This window comes from Halichoerus grypus, chromosome X (assembly GCF_964656455.1).
Source record: "Halichoerus grypus chromosome X, mHalGry1.hap1.1, whole genome shotgun sequence".
NCBI classification, from domain to species: Eukaryota; Metazoa; Chordata; class Mammalia; order Carnivora; family Phocidae; genus Halichoerus; species Halichoerus grypus.
The window spans coordinates 117,742,415-117,762,971 of NC_135727.1; the positions used below are offsets into that span (position 1 = coordinate 117,742,415).

The 20,557-nt window shown below is 36.7% G+C and overlaps 1 protein-coding gene across 4 annotated transcripts in view; it reads left to right on the plus strand.

Moving 5' to 3' along the window:
• Nucleotides 1-20,557, plus strand: part of LOC118535206 (sex comb on midleg-like protein 2) — a 94,869-nt gene that overhangs the window by 65,590 nt on the left and 8,722 nt on the right. For 3 of the 4 annotated variants that reach the window (XM_078065348.1, XM_078065349.1, XM_078065351.1), the window contains exons 8-11: nt 7,343-7,551; nt 11,950-12,073; nt 14,088-14,291; nt 15,005-15,187. In XM_078065348.1, coding sequence (XP_077921474.1) covers nt 7,343-7,551; nt 11,950-12,073; nt 14,088-14,291; nt 15,005-15,187 — 720 coding nt within the window. The remainder of the gene's footprint in view (nt 1-7,342; nt 7,552-11,949; nt 12,074-14,087; nt 14,292-15,004; nt 15,188-20,557) is intronic. The other variant, XM_078065350.1, reaches the window with a different exon arrangement.

The following is a 20,557-nucleotide window of genomic DNA, read 5'->3' on the forward strand; positions in this document are numbered from 1 at the left end:
CAGGGCTCAGTCCCAGGACCCATGAGATCATGACCTGAACCGAAACCAAGAGTCAGATGCTTAACCAACTGAGCCCCCCAGGTGTCCCAAGAGATGCCTATTTAGATTATCTAGTTGGCTATTGAAAACACAGCTCTGAAACTTGAGAGAGGCTTATGATGAGTGGGAGGTGGCTTATGAATACTTAAGTGGGCAGCAGAACATAAGAGCAAGCAGTTTGGCAATCATTATTATATGTAGGCGGTAGCTAAAATGAAGGGAGTAAACTTAAAGCACTCAAAACTGAGGTGGGGGTAGGGAGAAGGTGGCTAATCCCGGGGAACACCACAGGAAAAGTGACAAGTAGAAGGAAGACCAGGAGAGAGTGGCTGTATGAGAGCCAATAAAGAATTTAAAAAAGAAGACATTATCGAAAGTGTTTAGTGCTGTTAGGAGTTTGTGGGTGACCTTAGCACCCAGAGGTTCCCTAAAAAGAGTTGTCTGGAAGTGTAATTGCAGAGGGTTGAAAAATAAGAAAATGGCCGTAATAGTGAACGTGCTAGTCTTTCAAGAAGTTTGGTCGTGAAAGGAAGGAGTGAAGGTATTAGCTAGATAGAATGTAGGTAAATAGGAGTTCCTTCCTTGGAGGAAATTTTTTCTTGCATTTGTTAGGCGTCGACAACAAGGTTTCCCCAATAACCTATCCATTGATAAAACAGGGCCAGGAGCACCCGCAGAGCCTGGGAAGGGTGAGTGAGAATAGCGACAGGGCTGGTGGTGGTGGTGATGCTGCTGCTACTTAACAGTTAACATTTATTGAATGTATTTACCATGTGCCACATGCTGAATTTAAAGAATTTGCCTAAGGTCTCATAGTTATTATGTGGTAAATCTGGATTTGAACCTAATTAATCTGGAAGCAGTGTCCCTGCCCTAGATAATGAGAAGCAGAGAAAGGAATAGGTATAATGAGTAGTTGGTACCAGAGTCCCATGTCCATCTGATCTTTACCCTGCTTCTTCTGAGAAGATTCATAGTCCTCAGCTGGCTTCTGGCTTCCAAATGCCTCCTGTGTTGTCAGGAACATGCTTCCTTGTTTTCCTTTCCACTAGTAACTACCCCCTGTGGTTTCCTTTAAGAGTTTTTCTTAGCTTAATTGAGGTTCACGGATGCCTGGGTGGCTCAGTCGATTAAGCATCAGACTCTTGGTTTCTGCTCAGGTCATGATCTCAGGGTTGTGGGATCAAGGCCCGTGTTGGGCTCTGAGTTTGGCATGGAGTCTGCTTGGGACTCTCTCCCTTTCCCTCTCCCTCCCCTTCTGTCTCTCTCCCCTCCCCCTACTCATGTTCTCTCTCTGAAATAAATGAATAAAATCTTAAAAAACAAACAAACAACAAAAAACCCATTTGATGTTAAATATTTAAAAAAAAATAAAAGACTCTCAGCATGCTTATGGAAAGGGAAAGGTAACTCTTAATGTGACAAGAAGAGTCCTTGGGGATTCAAAATTTCAGAGGAAAAGCAGACTCTGGCTGTTATGAACATTTAGTTTCTGAAGCAAGGTTGGGCTTCTGGGATGGGATAGGCGGCTCCTGTGATACAGGTTGGGAGAGAAGAGAGAACAAATGTGGCAGAATCTGAAACCCCGGTCAGGGAGGCCAGGGTGATGGCCTGGGATGGCAGCAGGAGTGAATGAAGGAAGATCAGGGGGTTTGCAGCTGACTTACCTCCCCTTTGCTCTTACTGTGGCCCATGACCAGTCAGTTTGTGGCATTGTGAGCTCAGTGAGTCAGGGAGCAAAATTCCAGATAAAGGTACTGGGCACCTCAACTGAGCTTTTGTGAATACCAGGCCTCAAGTACCTTGGATAATGATAGTGTAAGTGTAACTGTCTCTATTGATACCTCTGTATTTTTTTACAGTTGAGGTTTATATTGTTTCCTTGGGTTTGTAGTTAGCAGTATGAAAGATTTTAGTATAAATGATAGTTTAATTGTACATGTAGTTTTAAGAACAAGGAAGATGACTTGCAAAGAATTTCTAACCCTGAAAAAGGTCCAAAGTCAAATGTTTACAATGACAGATTTTTCTTTTTTACGACTTTGGTTTCTCCAGACCATATCTTACTTTTCTGTTTTTGGCTATTTAGAAATTGATTTTGTTTATTTCTTGGCTCAAATTCAAGGAATCTGTTTTTATAGTAATTTCTGCTCTTCTTGTCATATAGCATTCAGTTTATTTGAGGAGAAGGAAATCCTGTATCATCTTTCTACTTAAGGAAATAGGAATTTTATGGATCCACAATTATACTCATGGGAAACATGAACTATATGACTGGGACCATATTTATTTCTTCTGGATTTCCTCAGTTGCCTAGGCTGGTAAAAAGTACACACTAAGTATTGAGTAACTGGTGGATGGAAAATCTGGAGAACACTAAGCAACCATACCTCTTAAGTCTTTTTAGATCAAAAGCAAGATACATATTAATTTATATCTCTGATCCATTTTTGTTTAGGTTCAAGTCAGCCACGTGTAAGCTAAACCAGCACATGTGTAACAGTAGCTGGAACTAGGAAGTTGCTGTTCATTTCTAAGTGTATTTCCTTTTCTGTGGTAATTGTATGTGCAGCTGTCTTTTCACAATTCAGAGAAGGCAAGCACTATCTTTCAATAATAAAGCATCTTCGTGTGTCAGCAGAAATGTATATTTAATGAGTGCTATTTGGAAATAAATATTAAATAAGGTTAAATCCCCAGGCATGAAAAGTTTTACCAGCATGTTTTTGTCTGTACCTGTTAATGTTTTGTCGTTGTAAGTATGCCTCTACTTCTGGTTTTTTAAAAAAACCGAAGTCAGAGAGCATCTATAGAATCTCTAGTGAAATATCACATAGGAATTCACAAGGTTGTCTTTTGTCCCCCTCACCCCCTTTTTGTAAACATGTGCACTCTGACTCAGGGGAGTGAATTTTAATAGCCTTTTTTTTGCTAGAGGACAGAAAGCAAGGCAGCATATTAGAAAAAGCATGCACTTAGGAGACCAAACTCTCTTAGCCAAATGGGTGATCTTGGCTAAATTATCTAACCTCACAGAGCCTAAGTCTCCTCATGTAGAAAGTGGGGGAAATGATACCTACCTCATAGGACGTTTGGGTGGATTACATGGGATAGCAGATATATATAAGTGCCTAGCATGTAATGGGTAGCCAATAAATATTGACATCTGTTTCCTTTCTTCAGTTCCCCCCATTCCAGGCTTCCAGGCCTCCTCTTGACTTTATTTACTGCCTTCTGATCATTTCCCAAGATTTATTAATTTCTTTTTTTTTTTTTTTTAAAAGGAAATCTATCTTTTTTTTTTTTTTTTTTTTGCGAGAGAGAGAATGAGAGACAGAGAGCATGAGAGGGAGGAGGGTCAGAGGGAGAAGCAGACCCCCCGCCGAGCAGGGAGCCCGATGTGGGACTCGATCCCGGGACTCCAGGATCATGACTTATTAATTTCTTTTGCATTTCCACAATTCACTAACTTCTCATCTCCTGGATATTTTTCTTAGCTGAACATTCTCTGTTCTATCTGAGGATAAGCTGAAGAACCAGGTAGGTTTTGTGTTAGGTATTCACATAAAAATTTTATTAAAGATGGTTAGTATATCCTTCTATATATTTCACATACTTTTTTCAAAAAGGTTTTTACTCACTTCGTGGCCACTATGAACACATGGTTATAGTGCTATATATAATTTGAACCTTAACATTTAAACAAATTTATTTTGTATTGGAAATAATTTAATTAATATTTAATATTGAGTTTCAACATGGTGTATATGTTACATGATTGCTTTATGGAGATAATAAATACATGTATAATGTATATACATTAATTTTGATGTCTAATATATTGGATGATTACTCTTTCCTCTTTAGTTAAAATAGTTGAAAAAGTATTTTGTTCTAAGTGCTGGGGATATGGCAGTAAATGAAACTGAGTATTTGCCTTTGAAAAGCTTGCTTTCTCAAAAACTAATGTATTGTATGGTGACTAACATAACATAATAAAATTAAAAAAAAAAAAAAGAGAAGCTTGCTTTCTAAAGTGAAAATTTCTTTTCATACATAAAATTTTTTATAATGGTTTTTTCTTATTTTGCTCATACATGTGTATATACCATGAATTAAGGAGCTCTTATTGTCATACAATATTACATTTTAGGGGAATATTTGAAGCTGTAGCTCAAGTGTTTGTGTCCCACGGTTTATTAATTTCAAATGCCAAATTTTAAATTTTAAAACGCCAAAATTCTTAAATCAAATAATGATTTCATTACATTTGCCATGTTCCACAAAGTTACTGTTCTATTCGTTATAACTTAATTACATATTATATATAGAATATACTGGTTTTAGAGGAATAACATTGGCTTGCAGGTTGAAAATAGTTTTTGTTCATTCAGTAAGTATTTTTTGAGGACCTTCTATTCTCCTAGGTTCTGTCTTAAACCAACCTGGCGCAAGAATTTAAACTCAGGTCTAAAGCCCAATCTGTTTCCTTTTCTTCATGCCATGTATTCAGAGGTGGAGACCAGAAGTGTGGAGATGAATAGATTAGTCAAGACAGTGACGATTTATTTGGATTTAGTAACTAGGAAAGTGTCATTACTGACCTGGGAAATAATTTCTTTAAAATATATTTGGAAGAAGAAAAGCTTATTACAGGGGGCTAAGGAAACACAGAATAATAAGGAAATTGAAGTATCAAGTATAGGTGATTCTTCTTGGTATTTTGGTAGTGAATAGAAGGAGATTCATGCAAGGGCTTGAAAGTATACCAGAAACTAGGAGAGCTAACTTCAAAATAAAGGGTTTATGAGGGTTGTAAGAGAGAGCAAGGAGTTGGGAATCAAGTGACTAAATACCATGAAGAGAGAGGAGGACATTGAAACCATAATGTCCCAGAGGAACCAAAGAAGATAGTTATTAGGACATAAGTAAAGGGGATTGATTGGACTTAGAAGAATAGAGACAAAACTTTTCATTTGATGCAAGAGCAAGAGATGAAAATGAATGAAACTAACAGCATTTTAAGATGGAGAAATGGTATGGTTATGGTCACTCCCAAAGATACCCTTTAATCTTCCCATAATCGTTTGCTGAATGGAATAGAGTGAGAAGGAGATGGAAACTTTCAACAGGGAAAAACATTCCGCTGTGGAACATACTTGGAAATTAGTGAGTTGCAGCAGTGACACCCCGATTGAGGTTAGTGTGGATTTTATAGCAATCAATAATATTCTAATGTTCCAAAGCAAGAGTTGCAAACTACAATCCAAGGGCCAGCCACATCCAGCCCATGTAGCCTGTGAGGTAAGAATGGTTTTTATATTCATAAACGATTTAAGAAAACCAAGCAAACAAAGAAGAATGTGTGTTGGAGACTATATGCGGGCTTCAAAGCCTGAAATACTTACTCTCTGGCTCTTATAGAAAAAGATTGCTGACCCTTGTTCTGTAGCTCAAGACCAAGAAAGCAAATGATAGTGTGCCTCAAAGATGGGAGCCAACATGCTAGACATGATCAAAGATCAAGGGGTGATAAAGTAAGGGATACTAGTTAGAGGGGTATTGGTAGAAGTGGATAGGAGGTTGATAAGGAGTAAAGCAAAGCCAGAAGAAAGTTAATAGATTGAATGAAAATGGAGAGGGTTTGTGGCTAGAGCTCATAATGAGCATAAAAAGCATGGTCAGTTTGTATGAAGCAAAGATGACAGGTAAGAAAATTGGAGGTAAAGAAAGGTGGCACAGTGGTTGTCTTGGAGATTGAAGAATTCCAGAAATAGCTAAGTATAACCATTTTAGGGAGGGGCTGAACTCTTGGTGATGAGGTCAGGATGATGAAGCATCAGATTATGATGTTTAAATTACTGAAGATGATGACAGGGAGACTGTGTAAGAAGAAATAGTGTGAATTAGGTCACTGGAGTTACTGAAGAAAGCAGAAGTTGAGTGTCGAGTATGAGGTAGATGATGGTAAAGAGGTAAGGAGACTGGGGTAAGTACATGAATTACTGTAAATAAGCAGGGGAAGTGATGGTGGCAGTTAAGTGGTCTTCCCTTTGCCCTGGCAGCTGAGAGAAGGCTGTTCCCTCCTCTTGGTTTGGCAAGTGACAGAAGGTAGATAAAAAGGCTACAGGGAAGATGTGGTATTCTCCGTCGAAGGTCAGATTTATACATAGTCCTGGAGTATGGGAGGAGCAAAGTGATAGATTAGTTTCAAGTTGTAAAATGAAGCCCTCAAAATAAAAGCAGTTGAGTTTTGCATAAATGTATAAATGTTTTACTTACACAGCTCTTCCTGTAAAGAATTTTTGAAATTAGTACTTCTTACTATGTCAAATTCATGTTTTTGTAATAAAATTATTAAGAGATTAATACTAAAAACATCTCTTTTTACTTGACTGTGAACATAGACAAAAGTAACCTGGCAGGTAACTTCATTTGACATGCTCAAACTGTCTGGATAGGGCTTACTTAGGTGTGATAATGGTCCTTCCATGACAATGTTAATGTAGAGTCTGTATTGTAGTATATGAAGCTTTATTACTAGACATACATATAGGAACGTAATGTGCTTGAGCCATTAAAAATCAAGTGCAGGGAATTCCTCTGGCCTCTGAAAGATGAACTAGGAGTTGATAGCTGTTTTGCTGTGTTTTTCTCTATTGATGGGTAAAGTGATTCCTGCATATGGCATGATTAGATATTTTGGCATGGTATTTTCTGAAGGGAAAACTCTTTTCTGTGCTAAGAACTAAAAATAGGAGAAGCAGACAAAAAGTAAATTGCTAGAAATTTTCACTATGCTAAGTTTGAAGTTACTGGTTTGTCTTATAAAAGCCTCTTTATTTTTTTCTGGAGAATTCGACTACTTGCTGATAATCTGAAATCTTAAATACCTAAAACTTCATTTTATGTATGTATGTATGTATGTATGTATGTATTTAGATTTTATTTATTTAGTGGGAGAGGGAGAGGGCACACATGTGTGAGTGGGGGGAGGGGCAGAGGGAGAGAGAATCTCAAGCAGACTCTTGCTGAGCATGGAGCTCAATGTGGGGCTTGATCTCATGACCCCTCAGATCATGATCTGAGCTGAAATCAAGAGTCAGACACTTAACTGACTGAACCACTCAGGTGCCCTCTGAAACTTCATTTTAAATGGTACTTTTATTTTAAGTGGTTTTTAATGAATAACCTTTGGAATATTTTTAACGGTTGAGTTAAATTTCTTTAGAGTCCTAAGAAGAGAACACCAGTGTCATTTACTTTAGTTTTATTTTTGTGTTGTGTTTTTTTTTTTCCTCAGTGCCTGTTACAAAGAATATAGCAAAAACACAGTCTTCTCTTTCCAAAGCAACCCAACGTTCAATGCAGTCTCCACAGAAAACTGCTGTAATATTACCAACACAGCAGATCAGGAAATCAGGTCGCACTAAACCACCTGCACAGACTTCAGCCCCTAAGAAGGGAAGTGCTGTTAAAAATACTACACCAAGGAAGAAAGCCCCAAAAAAGGTTAGTTAATCTCCTCCTAATTTGTATTAGAGGTCTCTGCAGTGCCTTATTTATAACATGGAGTTTAGGATTTACTAAGAGTATGATGAGGCCCTTTAGGAATGTACCGTACAAAGAGCATATATAAAGCTTTTTAAAGTCCACATAGCTAGCTATCAAGATTGGTATTTCTTTTCTTGGGTAAACTTAAAACTTTGAATAGTGTTCAACTTTTTCAAAACCACATTGGACATACTGTTTGGGTATATTTATGTTCAGGCCAATTTATTTAAAAGTCAGTACATTTTAGAAATGAATGTGAAGTGAGTTTTACTGTACATAAATTATACCTCAATAAAGCGGGTGGAAAGGGGAATCAAAGTGATAAATTCAACGATGCTAGGCTACCTAACTGACTCCCCCAAAGAAAACAACTTTAAAACCTGGAAATAATAGAAAAAACAACTACTTGAAGATACTGGAGCTTGAATGGAAGCAGACACACTGTGGTTGGGGGCAGTACGCACAGGAGGTAGGCGTGTTACACAAAATTCTATATCTGGCAAAAATACTCTTCAAGGGTGAGGGTGAACTAAGGACTTTTTCAGATAAAAGCATACTTAGAGAATTAATTCCACACTGGCAGATAAGCACTGTAAGAAATGCTGAAGGAAGTTTATCTCTGGGTAAATGTGAATGATTTGTTTTTTGCTTTTTTTCTTCTTAATTTCTTTATAATAATGTGACTAAAGCAAGAATTATAATATGGGCTTGTGTGGTAATGTAATATATATGGCATGATATAATACATCATTACATAACATCAATACATAACATGATGTAATACATTATAACAGAGTATAAAGGCTTTGAGTAGGGGATATGGATTTCTGTCATTGCAAGATTTCAACATTTTATGTTAAGTAGTACAATATTAACTATGTGGGTTATACAGTGTAATCCCCAGGGCATATTGTAAAAACACAAATGCAGAGAAGTATAGCTAAAAAGCCAGTAGGAAAACTAAAATGGAATTCTAAAGAATATTCAACAAGTAATTGAAAACAAAAAAAAAAAAGGAAAGGAGGAATAGAGGAATAAAACACAGAGGAGACAAATAGAAAAGAAATAATAAAGGGTATACCCAGACCCAAACATATTAGTAATTACTTTAAAAGTTGGTGGACTAAATTTTCCAATTAAAAGACAGAGATTATAAAAATGGATTTTAAAAAGACCCAAATATATCTGTTCTACAAGAGATGTATTTTTTCTTTCTTTCTTTTTTTTTTTACAAGATATATATTTTGAGATTTATTTATTTATTTTAGAGGCAGAGAAAGAGAGAGAGAAACTGAGCAAGCAGGGGGAGGGGCGGAGGGAGAGGGAGAGAGGAAACTTCAGCAGACTCCTCACTGAGCTTGGAGCCCAACCCTGAGATCATGACCTGAGCTGAAACCAAGAGTCAGATGCTTAACCGACTGTACCACCCAGGGACCCCACAAGAGATTTATTCTTAACATAAACACATAGAATCTTCTTAGATCTTATTAGAACTAAATTAAATTTTAGCAGTAATAAACATTTCTGAGTTCAGCCATCTGATATTAATGTATATAACATTTCTGTTTTGTTTCAACTAATGTTTACAGTATGGAGCAAAATGACAATGCCATTTTGATTTTATTTTATTTTATTTATTTATTTTTTCTTTTAAAAGATCTTATTTATTGGGGTGCCTGGGTGGCTCAGTCGTTGAACGTCTGCCTTCTGCTCAGGTCATGGTCCCGGGGTCCTGGGATCAAGCCCCGCACCGGGCTCCCTGCTCGGCGGGGAGCCTGCTTCTCCCTCTCCCACTCCCCCCTGCTTGTGTTCCCTCTCTCGCTGTGTCTCTCTCTCTCAAATATTTGAGAGAGAGAGCAAGAAAGCACAAGCAGGGGAAGTGGCAGAGGGTGCGGCAGAGGGAGAAGGAGAAGCAGGCTCCCCGCCAAACGGGGAGCCTGATGCGGGGCTCGATCCCAGGACCCCGGGATCATGACCCGAGCCGAAGGCAGACGCTCACTGACTGAGCCACCCAGGCGCCCCTGATTTTAAAATGCTTAAATTAATGTTGGTATTTTTATTTCAAAAAGCATTCAAAATTTTTAAATAAAAATTAAAAGTCAATAACAGTGAATATATTTCAAATATAAAATCATAAACATTGAAAAAATCAAATAAGCAGGTTATTCTAATATAAATCATTAGATTAAAATTTTCAAATTCAAAATAAATTGCATAAAATTAAGGAAAGTTGTGATATTTAAGAGGAAATAATGCTTTATTTTAAATGCATTTTGAAAACTAGAATGTATCAAGGATGTCATTGATGCATTTTTTTTTTTTTAAGGTTTATTTCTTTGAGAGGGAGAGAGAGCACAGTGGGGAGGGGCAGAGGGAGAAGGACAGAGTCCCAAGCAGACTCTGCGCTGAGCATGGAGCGGGACTTGGGGCTTGATCTCATGACCCTGAGCTCACAACCTGAGCTGAAGCCAAGAGTCAGAGACTCAACTGACTCTGCCACCCAGGTGCCCCTGATGCATATTTTTAATGTGTATTTTCCAGCTGCTGAAAAAAGTCTTTGTGATTAGTTGGCATAATGATGAAGATATAACTCCATAAAGTTTCTCTTCACTCCTTTATTTTCAAATAATTCCAGTGCTAATTTGACAATTTTAAAAAGGTGTTTTTGAAAATATTGTTTATAAGGTGGTAGGGTGGGGCAAGGGACAGGTTCTATAATTTTTTTGGATAATAAACTATTTTTTGTTTCAAAGGAAGAATTTTTTTTTTTTTAAAGATTTTATTTATTTATTTGACAGAGAGAGACACAGCGAGAGAGGGAACACAAGCAGGGGGAGTGGGAGAGGGAGAAGCAGGCTTCCCGCCGAGCAGGGAGCCTGATGCGGGGCTCGATCCCAGGACCCTGGGATCATGACTTGAGCCGAAGGCAGACGCTCAACGACCGAGCCACCCAGGCGCCCCTCAAAGGAAGAATTTTAATTCACCATCTTATTAGCTTTATTATTTCATCATGAAAAGATGAAGATTCTCATGCAATTACCTATATCCCTTTTTCAGTACTGTCACACCATAGTTTAATTTTTTTTTTTAAGATTTTATTTATATGAGAGAGAGAGTGAGCAGGAGCAGAGGGGCATGGAGGGGGGAAGAGCAGAGGGAGAGGGAGAAGCAGGGAGCCTGACACAGGGCTTGATTCCAGGACCCCGGGATCATGACCTGAGCCAAAGGTAAACGCTTACCCGACTGAGCCACCCAGGTGCCCCCATAGTTTAATTATTTAGGAAGTCTTTGAACTAGAGTACGAATTATTCTTACAGTAGACTCTTTGTCAACTGTCCACATATGCCCCCCCTTTAAGGATTGTAGAGGTATAGAAGCACATTTTTCAAATAAATGTACCTTTATTCAATTTACAGTGTTAATACAAGCATACTATCTTGGTATGTTTTAAGTCAAAGGATTCAGATTTCCGATTTTTAAAATACTGAAAGAATGAGAATATATCAACATAATAATTATAATTCAGTACTTAAAAAATAACATGATTTACTAGAATACAGTGAACCCAAGTGACAGTCATTAATTTAAACAGATAAGGAAATACAACAATGAATGTTATCCTATTTTATCCTCCTTTGTCCCTGCTTTTAAAATATCCTCTGTGTTAATTACCTTTTCTAGGTACAAGACCCCCTTCTCTGACTTTGGAGAGCTGTGTTTGAAGGTAGCTCCAAGAAAACCCCAAGAGTTGATATAAAATAATAAAACACTAGTGATACTTAACAATGCCTGGAAGACATTTGGTTCTTATATACAGTAGGCATAATTTTATATGGGCTTTAGCAAAGCACATGTAATTTTGTCAAAATTGTATATAATATGGAGAAATGCAGGCCAGATGTAGTAAAAGCCAGATGAGTGACTGCTTTGTAAAGGCAAAGTCCATCCTCTGCCTTGTTGAGGTTCCCCACCCCCATTTGATGTGTTGCTGGATTGGATTTGCAGACTTTACTTCAGCAGTGTGAAAAAAACTTGCCATGCAGGGAACCTCAGAAAATAAAAACAAGTTTTACAGAGTGAGCCATTCGGCTAAGGTGTGACCAGTTGGAGGAGGGGTAATGCTGGGAATCCCATACTCTTGGTCTCTTTTTCTCCCACCTGACCAGCTCATGGACCCCTCTGAGGAGCGCAGTTTGGAAAGTACTGTAATTTGTGACACACACAGGGGCTTCCAACCCCAAGGACTTCTGACAGCTGATCATTTGTGACCACTGACTGATAATTTTCTGACCTCCTTATCTAAGAATTTTTAAAAATATGTAATATATACTTGTGCTTTTTTTTTTTTTTTTACAGGAAAAATATTTTCCTGTTTTGTGTTCTACATCTTCAGCTTCTATAAAATCGCTGGTCAGAGACCGTCGTGTTTCATATGATAAGGATGCTGTTCCTGGCACATCTAAAATAGTGATGTCAACAGGTAAATTAGTATAGGGTATTAGGGTATAGTATAGTATAGGGTATTAGGGTATAAAATTACTAATCTTTTACTCTGTGTTATTTTAGTGTCTTTGAAATTTGAGCAATAAAATAAGAGGAAAAAAGATGATAAGACACGTTTTTGGTTTTTTCTTAGCATTTTTCATATTAAAGTATTTTGAAATTCTGGTTGTTCATTTTGATGTTATGGAAAAACTGTTTAAATATACAAGTCACTTGAAAATTCACTACTCTTAAAGTATTTTATCCAGCTTAGTAAGATTTACAAAATTTACACCATTGTCAAATCTATTTTTGTTTTCCCTTTATCTTATTTCACAATGTCTTTTTGTCTTGTATGTACTTTTAAAGCTACTTCAAATCTTTTTAAAATGTCTTTTAAAATCTTGAAAGATCCTTTCCTGTCAAGGGGCATGATGACTTTAAATTACTCTCTGTTATGTGAAGAGTGAAATGACACAAACCTAGACTGAACAAATCCCCCTTTTATTTGTCATCTCTTCTATGTTTTCTTGTTGCCTTCCTATTTTTTTAAAGCATGTACCATTGCTTTTTCTCCTAGTTTTGTCTTTCTTATACTCTTCTGTTCCTTAGACTTTTCTTCCCAATTTCCCTTTCCTGATTAAAAATAAATTATTTTTTTTGAAATAGAAATCACTTAAAGGATTGTTGTAACATACCTCATTTTGTCAGTTTATTATTTCTGATTTTTAGTCTGTTGGCAGGAGAGACTAGCTAAATAAGTATAACGCAAAGGAGATAAAACATTGAAATCTTTGTTTAGCTTCACTTGTGTTCAGTAGGACTTTGTCCATCCCATCAGCACCATGGATTTTTATTTTTTTAAAAAGATTTATTACTTATTTTAGAGAGAGAGAGAGAGAGAGAGAGCATGAGCAGGAGGGGCAGAGGGAGAGGGAGAGAGATTCTCAAGCAGACTCTGCGCTTAGTGCGGAGCCCAACTCACGATCCCAAGATCACAACCTGAGCCGAAACCAGGAGTCGGACGCCCAACTGACTATGCCACCCAGGCACCCCCCGGTTAAGTTTTTAATAGCTGTTTCATTTCTGTGACAGAGTCCATCCTTCCTTTGGCTATTGCCACAAGGTTGAATTACGTATTTCAACATAGTGAAAGTGAGATTAATGGGTTTTTATTGTACTGAATATAGACCATGTATATGTAAAATTTGGCAATATAAATTAGGTAATGGATAAAAATAACGTGCTTCTTGATTTAGGGGGACAGTATATTTTATGCTTGGTAATAATGTACTCTCATATTGTTATATTGTATGTTGATTTATATTTATTGATTCTCTGAAGAAATATTATGGAAACACGACATTTGTGTGATTATAGATGATTTGCTTCTAAGTCATATGCTTTTATTATACTAAGGAAAGCGTTATTTTTTAATTTTCTTCAGTGAACCTTGGCATGTATATAAAGAACATTTTTATTTTCCTTAAGTTAATGAAAAAAAATTAGGTCATTAGAACTTACTGTGTGGCATGTATCTTAAATTACTTGGTTACTTTAGAAAATACAATGAAGGTGCAATGTTGGTGATTTAAAATAAATTCAGTCCAAGAAGTGTATTCACATGATCAGTTTTGAAAGAAAATTCTTATACTGTGTGTACAGTTAAAAGGTGAAAATATTTATCTTTATACCATTTTACATGATGTGGGAATGTGTGAAGAATTGTTTTGTGATGCTACTAAAAGTTGGATAGTTTTTATTATAGTTATTCTAGGCAAAATTCTAGAAAGTTGACTAGGCATTTGGATTATTTCTAGATTTAAGGTCTTTATACAAATGTGAAAATATATTTGCATACATATTTTTAGGTAGCAGAAATGATTGTTGATATTAACTGTATTTGGGTCTCTGAGTAAAGTGTGGCTAGTGGGATATAGTAATTAATTATGTAATGTTTATGTTGCTTTTAACCAATCTGATTGTTGTATTTATATACACGTTTCCTCTAGTCTGTGTCTATGTAAACAAACATGGAAACTGTGGCCCTCACCTGGATCAGAAGAAAATCCAGCAGCTGCCTGACCACTTTGGCCCGGGCCCCGTGAATGTGGTGCTCCGGAGGACCGTGCAGGCCTGTGTGGATTGTGCCATTCAAAGTAAGACTGTTTTTGGATTTCTTAAGCCAGATCATCGTGGAGGAGAAGTGATAACTGGTATGCTCAACTAACCCTTTATTCAGCTCTTCTTACAAATTTGATTTTATTTTAAAAAGGCAAGGATTTTATAATATAAAGATTATTTTATAATATTTATAGTCTATTAACTACTTATAATATTGACATACTTACATTGATATAATAGAATATTTATAATAATACCTATTTATAGATTTTTAACTGTGGGAAAGTTTAACTTTACGTTCAAAATAGACAATGGTCAGAGTCATACTGTAAATTGAGGTAAAAGGTTTTTTTACATGCTGTATTAAGCTCACTATAGACAAAATACCTTGGTTGATAATATATTTTAATGTTTTTAGAAAACAGACTGATCTATAGGAAGCTCTAAATGAAAATGTGACTCAAGAACTGCTAATGAGATAAGATCCAACTGGCTTTCATGATTGATCAGTTACTATGTTCATACCCACAGAATGCTTGGAGTAGCAGGAAGTGGTAGAGATCGCTGGGTTGCTGCTGCTGCCCTTGTTGTTGTTTGCCTTGGGAATACTTTGTAAATGAGAATGCCTTTACCAATGTAGGCTGTTGTGTTTGAGAGGGGCCTTTATAATTTAAGAATATTCCTTTATAAATTACAAAAACCACGACTTAGATTTATAATACATTTCCTAAATTGATGGCTTTTTTTGATGTTGTAGTTTTATCTTTCTATGAGCTAACTCTGACATCTCTTTTCCCCCCCATAGCTTCCTTTGATGGGGAAACTCACTCTATCCAGCTCCCTCCAGTGAATAGTGCATCATTTGCTCTTCGCTTTCTTGAGACCCTGTGCCACAGCTTGCAGTGTGATAACCTTCTGAGTAGCCAGCCTTTTAGCTCTTACAGAGGTACTACTCTTAATCCTGCAGAGCATGATAAAAATAAATCAGGTGAGAGAAAATGTAAAATTGTGTACTGTGCTTCTATTTTATATTTTATAATTAACGTGAGAATCTTGTGTAATTTAGTTTTTCCTCATGTTCTCCTCAAAGTAAACATTTTAGCCACCATGAACTAATTAGACATGTATAATATATAGTTGTTTTTGTTCATTCAAAGTGGGCAAGTAATTTCTTATATTCATAATGAACTTGAGAATCAAAACCTGAAAGTATCCTGTGGTTTGATGTGCATTTCCCTAATGGCTGAGGTTGTTAAGCATCTTTTCATGTGCTTATTGGCTATTTGTAGATGTTCTTTGGAGAAATGTCTATCTAAATCCTTTGTCTATTTTTAATTGGGTTCTTCGTCTTTTTATTACATAGAAATGAAACATATTTGTTCCTCATATATTATATTATATTTATATTTGTTAATATATAAAGAGTTCTTTGTATATTCTGGATACAAGTTCCGTATCAGAAATATCCTTTGCGTATATTTTCTTCCATTCTGTAGGTTGTCTTTTCACTTTCTTGATGGTGTCCTTTGAAGCACAAAAGTTTTTAATTGCAGTGAAGTCCAATTTACCTATTTTTTCTTTTGTTTCTTGTACTTTTGGTGTCATACCTAAGAAAATATTCCTTAATACAGTTTCACAAAGATTTACTCCTATGTTTACTCCTAAGAATTTTATAGTTTTAGCTGTTATATTTTAGGTTATTGGTCTATTTTGAATTTTTCTATATACAGTGAGATAAGGGTCCAGTTTCATTCTTTCACATGTGGATATCTAATTGTCCCAGCACCATTTGTTGAAAAGACTACTCTTTCCCTATTGACTTGTCTTGGCACCCTTGTGAAAAATCAGTTGGCTGTAAATATATGGATTTATTTCTGGACTTTGTATTTCATTGATCTGTATGTCAATCCTCATGGCACTACCACACTATCCTTTTTTTTCTTTTTTTAAGATTTTATTTATTTATTTGACAGAGAGAGAGAGCACAAGCAGGGAGAATGGGACCCTGGGATCATGACCTGAGCCAAAGGCAGACACTTAGCCAACTGAGCCACCCAGGCACCCCAGTACCACACTATCTTGATTACTGTAGCTTTTTGTAGTAACTTTTGAAATTAGGAAGTATGAGTTTTCCAACTTTGTTCTCCTTTTTCAAGATTGTTTTGGCAATTCTGGGTTTCCATATGATTTTTAAGTTCAGCTTGTCATTTTCTGCTGGAATTTTAGTAGAGATTGTGTTCAATCTGTAGATCAATTCGGGGATTATTGCCATCTAATAATATTGAATCTGGGTGGCTCTTGATTTCAGCTCAGGTCATGATCTCAGGGTCTTGGGATTGAGCCTCGCATCCAGCTCCATGCTCAATGTGGAGTCTGCTTGTCCCTCTCCCTCTGCTTCTCCCCTGCTTGCATGTTCTCTCTCCCTCCCCCACCTCAAATTAATTAATTAATTAATTAATAAAATCTCTTAAAAATTAATATTGAGTCTTCTAGTTCATGAATATGGGATGTCAATGTATTTAGGTCTTCCTTAATTTATTTCAATAATATTTTGTAGTTTTCAGAAAGCACATCTGGCACTTCTTTTGATAAATTCATCCCTAAACATTTTATTGTTCTTAACACTATTGTAAATAGAATTATTTTCTTAAATTTTGAGTTGTTCATTGCAAGTGTGTAGAAATGCAATTGATTTTTGTATTACTAATCTTTATTCTGTGATCTTGCTGAATTTGTTACTTACCATTGGGGTTTTTGTTTGTGTGAATTTCTTAGGATTTTCTTAGTCCGTTTTGTCTGATGTTACTATAAGCAGTCCAGTTTTAAGTACTGTTTGTATGGTATATTTTTTCTCACCTTTCCCTTTGAACTTATTTGTATATTTGAATTTAAAGTGTATCTTTTGTGTTAATTATGTAATTGGAACATGGTTTTTTTTTTTTTTAATCCATTCTGCTAATTTTTTTTACTGGAGTGTTTATCTCATGGACAGTTAATATAATTACTAATAAGAATTTATTTATTTATTCATTCATTCATAAGGTTGGATTTACATCTACCATTTTGTTATTTGTTTTCTAGGTCTTATTGTTTCTTTTTGTCTTTTCTTCTTTTCTTTGATAACTTTCCTCTTTTGTTTTAAATAGATGTTTTCTCTTTTTTTCTGTTTTTATTTTTTTATTTGTATATGAATCCTAGTTTTAAATAGATGTTTTCTTGTATACTATCTTAATTCCTTTGTTGTTCCTTCTACTAAAGTTTTTGAGTTGTTTTTTTTTTTTTTTTCTGTCCAGGGGTTATTTTCATAGTAGTTGCCTGCCGTGGGGATTACAATTAATATCTTAATTTAAAACAATCTCGTTTGGATTAATACCAACTTAATTTTAATATTATGCAAAAACCTTGCTCTACTACAGCTCTATTTCCTGCCCCCTTCTTTGTTCTTTTATTGCCAAATTATATTTTATACATTATAAGCCCCAAAATACAATTTTGTAATTTTTTTCATTTTTTTATTATTATCATTTTTTTGTATTTTAAGTAAGCTTTCTTCCCAACATGGGTCTTGAACTCATGACCCCGAGATCAAGAGTCACATGCTCTACTGACTGAGCCAGCCCGGCGCCCCTACTTGTTTTTTTAAGGGAAGAAGAAGAAGAAAAGAGTTATAAAGACAAATATATTTGGGGTGCCTGGGTGGCGCAGTCAGTAAAGCATCCAACTTTGGTTTCCGCTCAGGTCTGATGTCAGGGTTGTGAGATTGAGCCCTTCGTCGGGTTCCACACTCCACAGTCAGCATGAGTCTGCTTGGGTTTCTTTCTCCCTCTCCCTCTACCCCTCCCTCCCCTGCATGCACACTCTCTCTCATAATAAATATTTAACCATAGATATTTTAACTGGTACTCTAATTTTTTTAAGGATTTTATTTATTTGAGAGAAAGAGCGAGTGAGAGAGAGAGCACATGAGCAGGGGCAGAGGGAGGGAGAGGGAGAAGCAGACTCCCCTGCTGAGCAGGGAGCCCAACACTGGCTTCAAAATCAGGACCCTGGGATCATGACCTGAGCTGAAGGCAGATGCTTAACAACTGAGCCACCCAGGCACCGCAGTACTCTTTAATTTTTTATGTGGATTTGAGTTACTATTGAATGTAATTTCATTTCTTGTAGGTAAGCTGTTCAAGTGAGGAATTTTTTCCCTTTTTAAAAAAAAATTTTTTTTTTTTAAAGATTTTATTTATTTGACAGAGAGAGAGCAAGCACAAGCAGGGGAGCGGCAGGCAGAGGGAGAGGGAGAAGCAGGCTCCCCGCGGAGCAGAGAGCCCTACTTGGGGCTTAGTGCCAGGGCCCCAGGATCACGACCTGAGCCGAAGGCAGATGGTCAACCGACTGAGCCACCCAGGCACCCCAAATTTTCTCACTTCTTTAAAAAAAGATTATTTTAGGGAGAGAGAGAGCAGGGGGAGGGGCAGAAGGAGAGGGAGAGAGAGAATCTCAAGCAGACTCCCCGCAGGGCAGAGCCTGACCCCACAACCCTGAGGTCATGATGGGAGCCAAAACCGAGAGTCAAATGCTCATCCAGTTGAGCCCTCCAGGTGCCCCTCACTTTTCATTTGTGAAGAATTTCTTATTTCTCCTTTATTTTTTAAAGTTTAGTTTTGTTGGATGTAGAATTCTTAGTTGACTGTTTTAGCAATTTGAATATATCATCCCACTTCCTACTAGCCCTCTATAGTTTCTGATGAGAAGTCAGTTGTTAATCTTATTGAGGATCCCTTGTATGATGATTTGCTTTTCGCTTGGTAATTTCAAGATTCTCTTTGTCTTTTGCTTTTGATAGTTTGACTGTGTTTTTTCTAGGTGTGGCTATCTTTGAATTTATCCTACCTAGTTGGAGATAGTTGAGTTTTTTGGATATTCAGATTAATGCTTTTTATCAAATTTGGGAAACATTTAGCCATTACTTTTTCAAATATTCTTTCTGTCCCTTTCTCTCTGTCACTTCTTCTTCTGGAGCTCTTCCATTATGTGTATTTTGGTGTCGTTGATGGTATCCCACAGGTCTCTGGAGTCTGTTCATTTTTCCTCATTCTTTTTTCTTTCTGTTCCTTAGACTTTAAAATCTCAATTGACCTTTCTTTAAATTTGCTGATTCTTTCTTCTGCTAGTTCAAATCTGCTGTTGAGCCCTTCTAGTGAATTTTTCATTTCATTTATACTACTTTTCAAGTCCTAATTTCGATTTGTAATTTTTTATCATTTTATTGATAGTCTCTATTTGGTGAGACTTTGTTCTCATACTTTCCTTTAGTTCCTTAGACATGATTATTATTTTTTAGTTCTTTGAACATAAATAAAATTGCTGATTTAAAGTCCTTGTTTACTAACTCCAGTATCTGGGCTTCCTCAGAGGCAGTTTCTATTGACTGTTTTCCCCCCCCTTTGTATAGGCCATACTTTTATGTTTCTTGCATGTCTCCTAATTTTTAATTGAAAACTGGACATTTTAAAAGAGTGTAAAGCAGTAACTCTGAAAATCAGATTTTCCCCTCTTCCCTAGGGTTTTTTGTTGCTGGTCCTTTTGTATAGTAACTTACCTGGACTAACCTAATGACTTCCTGGGCTCATTTATTATATGTGGCCACTGAAGTCTGCTCATTTAGCTTAGTGTTCAACAAATGATTGGACAGGGATTTCCATAAATGCCTCCATCCTTTGCCACAGAGTTCATGTATGTGTTGGAATTTACCTTGAACATTCCAGGAGGCAGTTTACAAGTCTGCTTTGTGCAGAGCTTCAAGGTCAGCAAGAAATGAAAGATTAAGGTCTTAGGTCTTTCCTGGGCATGGATACTGCCTTGCACATGCATATGGCCTTCTAGATTCCCAGGAGTATCTCTATGGTTTTCAAAGTCTGCTAATGGGCATTTTATTCTCCAGGTTTGTTTTTAAAGCTTTTTGGTCAGTTTCCTATCAGCCCCAAATGATGATGCTGCCTCAGGCAGCTATAGTGTTAAACAATCACTACGGTGGATTTGTTTGATTTGTTTGCTTGTTTGATTGTTTGAACAATGCCTTAGAGATAGGACTGTTCACACAGAGCAGGCTCTGATTTAGGTCCAATAAAACAAGGCCTGAGATCAGAGCTTTCCATTGAGTTTCAAGGTTGGTCAGATTGTGCCGGTTCTCTGGGGATAGGGCCTTTTGAGAGCTCCAAACCCATTGTGTTCCCTCCAGTGGCTGCTAGGATTTGCTGGCTTTCACAGCTACAGTACTTATGAACCTGTTGGTTTGCAAAGCTGCTGCAAAAACAGTGAAGGGGATGATGGTAGGGAAGCTAAAATGCCACAGAATTTGCTGTTC